General features: G+C 72.5%; 1 protein-coding gene across 1 annotated transcript in view; it reads left to right on the forward strand.

The window, feature by feature from the left end:
* Nucleotides 1–3642, forward strand: part of CHLNCDRAFT_145019 (hypothetical protein) — a gene marked incomplete at both ends in the record, with an annotated part of 5901 nt that overhangs the window by 1604 nt on the left and 655 nt on the right. Inside the window, 10 exons of the mRNA XM_005848269.1 lie at nucleotides 238–330; nucleotides 563–598; nucleotides 758–832; nucleotides 1061–1222; nucleotides 1474–1793; nucleotides 1933–2073; nucleotides 2244–2396; nucleotides 2660–2851; nucleotides 3061–3192; nucleotides 3406–3481. Of these exons, the coding sequence (XP_005848331.1) occupies nucleotides 238–330; nucleotides 563–598; nucleotides 758–832; nucleotides 1061–1222; nucleotides 1474–1793; nucleotides 1933–2073; nucleotides 2244–2396; nucleotides 2660–2851; nucleotides 3061–3192; nucleotides 3406–3481 (1380 nt within the window). The remainder of the gene's footprint in view (nucleotides 1–237; nucleotides 331–562; nucleotides 599–757; nucleotides 833–1060; nucleotides 1223–1473; nucleotides 1794–1932; nucleotides 2074–2243; nucleotides 2397–2659; nucleotides 2852–3060; nucleotides 3193–3405; nucleotides 3482–3642) is intronic.

The raw sequence follows: 3642 nt of genomic DNA on the forward strand, positions 1-3642 counted from the left end.
CTGCGGGTGGGTGGAGCGGTGGAGGGGTGCGGGCGGCGGTGGCATGGGGCTGAGCCGGCACAGCGGCACGGGCCGGTGCGAGCAGCCGAAGCCCGCCTCTCGTGCTGCCCGCTGCCGTGCCGTGAGCAGCTTGCACGCCGCGGCCCTCGCACCCTTCCCCACGCGGTGCCCGGCCGCCGCCCCTGCTCCACGCCTGCCTGCCTGCCCGCCTGCCTGCCTGCCTGCCCCTCCCCACAGACCGCCTGCTGCACATGGCCACCTTCAGCCTGCGCCAGATGGCGGCGGGGGGCATGTGGGACCACGTGGGCGGCGGCTTCCACCGCTACTCGGGTGAGGGGGCCACGCGCCTGCTTGGCAGGTGGAGGGAGGCGTTGGCTGGGGCGGCAGGCAGGCAGGCAGGCAGGCAGGCAGGCAGGCGCAGGGGGGCCCAGCAGGCAGCACCTGGCTGAGCTGGCGGCGGCTCACCGCCCGTCCTTGCTCATGTCCTCCCTGGCTGAGCTGGCGCCCCTGCCTGCAACACTCCTCCCTCCACCCCCTGCCTGCCCGCCCGCCCCGTGCGCAGTGGACGAGTACTGGCACGTGCCGCACTTTGAGAAGAGTGAGCCGCACCCTCCCTGCCGGCCCTGCCTGGCTTGCTCTTCGCTGAGCGCAGCACTGAAGCAGCACTGAAGCCTGGCCCGCCGCGGGCGGTTGGTCCGGCTCCTCACCCTGCTGGCGCCTCCCCGTGGCCCCTCCCATCCTCCCTTGCCGCTTGCAGTGCTGTATGACAACCCGCAGCTGGCCGCCACATACCTGGCTGCCTTCCAGATCACACGGGACGCGCAGTACGCAGGTGGGCACGCCCGCCGCCCACCGCACTATACTGCGCTGTGCCCCGCTGCCTCCCCCGTGTTCCTGTCCTTGCTGGCTCCCCCGCGGCCCATCTTGCCCATCCTCCTCTCCTCCCCTCCGCATCCTCCTCCCCATCCTCCTCCCCATCCTCCTCCCCATCCTCCTCCCCACCCTCCTCCCCACCCTCCTCCCATCGTTCCTCCCCACCCTCCTCCCCACCCAAGCACAGGCGTGGCGCGCGGCATCTTTGACTACCTGCTGCGCGGCATGACCCACCCGGGGGGCGGCCTGTTTGCCGCGGAGGATGCGGACTCTCTTGACCCAGCCAGCGGCGACAAGAAGGAGGGATGGTTCTACGTGTGGAGCTGGGAGGAGCTGCAGCAGCTGCTGGGTGGGCCCTGCGGCAGTGCCCGCGGGGAGGCGAGGGACTCGGAAGGGGGCCCGGGAGCAGGGCAGGCAGCGCGCCAGGCAGGGAGGAGGGTCGGCGGTGATGGCGGGCAGGCTACTGCCGCCCATCCTGCACCACGCCCCGCCGATGCTGCGCTGTGCTGTGCTGTGCTGATGCTGTGCTGTGCTGTGCTGCGCCGATGCTGTGCTGACGCTGTGCTGCGCTGTGCCCTGCTGCGCCCCATACCCGCGCAGGCCCCGAGGACGCCCCCGCCTTCTGTGCCCACTACTACGCCAAGCAGGGAGGCAACTGCGACCTGTCCCCCCGCAGCGACCCTCACGGGGAGTTTGTGGGCCTCAACTGCCTCATACAGCGGCAGAGCCTGGCGCAGACGGCGGCGGCCGCGGCGCGCGGCGAGGCCGACACGGCGGCGGCGCTGGCGGCGTGCCGCGAGAAGCTGTTCCGGGCTCGGGAGCGGCGGCCGCGCCCTCACCGCGACGACAAGGCGCGCGCACGCGGGAGGGGAGGGGCTTGGCCGCGCATCCTGAGCAACCCCTGGCAGCATCGGCTTCTTGTGCTTGGGGGACACACACACACACACACACACACACACACACACACACACGCACGCGCACACACACACTCTTGCACACACACACACACACGCACACACACACACACAACACACACAGACACACCTCCTTCCCCCGCAGATCGTGGCGGCCTGGAACGGCATGGCTATCTCCGCCTACGCCCTCGCCTCCCGCATCCTGCCGCACGAGCAGCCGCCCGCTGCCCGCTGCTTTCCTGTCGAGGGCCGCCCACCTGGCGACTACCTGCAGGCGGCGCTGCAGGTGCGGCTGTGTGGGTGGGTCAGCAGGAGAAGGGCTGGCCTGCTCGCTGTCGGCTGGCTGGCAGCGGCAGCCTGCATCCCAGCCGTCTGCTGCTTGAGAAAGCAAGAGGCATCACGTCCGCGCCTCCACGCCTGCCCCCTGCCGCCGCCGCCGCCTCTGCCTGCCCCCAGGCCGCCGCCTTTGTGCGGCAGCACCTGTGGGACGGCGAGACGGGGCGCCTGCGCCGCTGCTTCACGACGGGGCCCTCTGCGGTGGAGGGCTTTGCCGATGACTACGCCTGGATGGTGGCGGGACTGCTGGACCTCCATTCTACCACCGGCGACGTCGCGCACCTGCAGGCACGGATGGGCCAGCAAGCTGCAGGCGCCCCCAGGCGGGCGCCGGCCACAGAGGGATGGGCTGCGTCCGCTGCCTGGAGCCGCGCTGGCTGCGGCTGCTGGTACCACCCCTGGGGCGCTGCCACGCCTGCCAGCACTCTGCGCCTGCCGCCGGCGGCGCCGCCGCGCCGCGCTCCCCGCCGCGTCGGCCGCCGTCCGACCCTGCGCCGCCGCGCGCCGCCGCCCGCGCTGCCCCTGCCTTGGTGCAGTGGGCGCTGCAGCTGCAGGGCACGATGGATGAGGTGCTGTGGGATGAGGCGGGGGGCGCCTACTTCTCCGGTGTGGCGGGCGACGCCTCCATCCTGCTTCGCATGAAGGAGGACTATGATGGCGCCGAGCCCGCCGCCTCCTCCATCGCATTGGCCAACCTGTGGCGCCTGGCGGGGCTGTGCGGCACAGAGGTGGGGGTGGGGGGGGCGGGCTGGGGCGCAGGGCGGGCTGGGGCGCAGGGCAGGACGCAGGGCAGGCGCAAACGGCTATGTTGTCAGTTGCTGTGCGTGGGTGGGAAGGGTCCAGCTGCCGGGCGGTATGCGTGGCGGCTGACAGCAGCTCTGGCCTGCAACCCCTGCTGACCTGCCCCTGCTGCGCCTGCTGTGCCTGCTGTGCGCAGGAGTCGGCGCGGTGGCGCGAGCGCGCCGCCAAGTGCGCCGCCGCCTTTGCGGAGCGGCTGGGCGAGGCGCCCGTGGCCTTGCCCCAGATGGCCGCCTCGCTGCACCTCCTCACCCTGGGACACCCGCGGCAGGTGCGGGCAGCCCCGCAGATGCGGCGGCGCGCGGCACGCCACAGCCACCCGCTCGTGTGTGCGGCCTGCAGCGTGCCCGGCTCCTGGCGGCCCCAGAAGCCCAGCCGTCTGCCTGCTGTGCCTGCTCGCTGCGCTGCCCTACCCCTGCCCTGTGCTCCCGTCCAACAACTCCTCTCCCCCTCTCCCGCCACCACCAACACACGCACGCCGCAGGTCATCATCGCGGGGGCCCAGGGCGCCCCAGATACCCAGGCGCTGCTGGACGCCGCCTTTTACTCCTTCACCCCCGGTGCGCCGCGCCGCCCGCTACGCCGCACTCCGCGCTGCCGCCCTCGCCTCGCCGCCCAGCCTTCGTCCCACCTGGCCCTCCTCCCTTAACCGTCCCCTCCCTTGCCCTTGCCGCGGACAGCTTCCCACCACCCCCTCTGCTTCTCCTGCCCTTGCTTCCAC

Source organism: Chlorella variabilis (genome assembly GCF_000147415.1).
Source record: "Chlorella variabilis unplaced genomic scaffold CHLNCscaffold_8, whole genome shotgun sequence".
In the NCBI taxonomy this organism is placed as follows: Eukaryota; Viridiplantae; Chlorophyta; class Trebouxiophyceae; order Chlorellales; family Chlorellaceae; genus Chlorella; species Chlorella variabilis.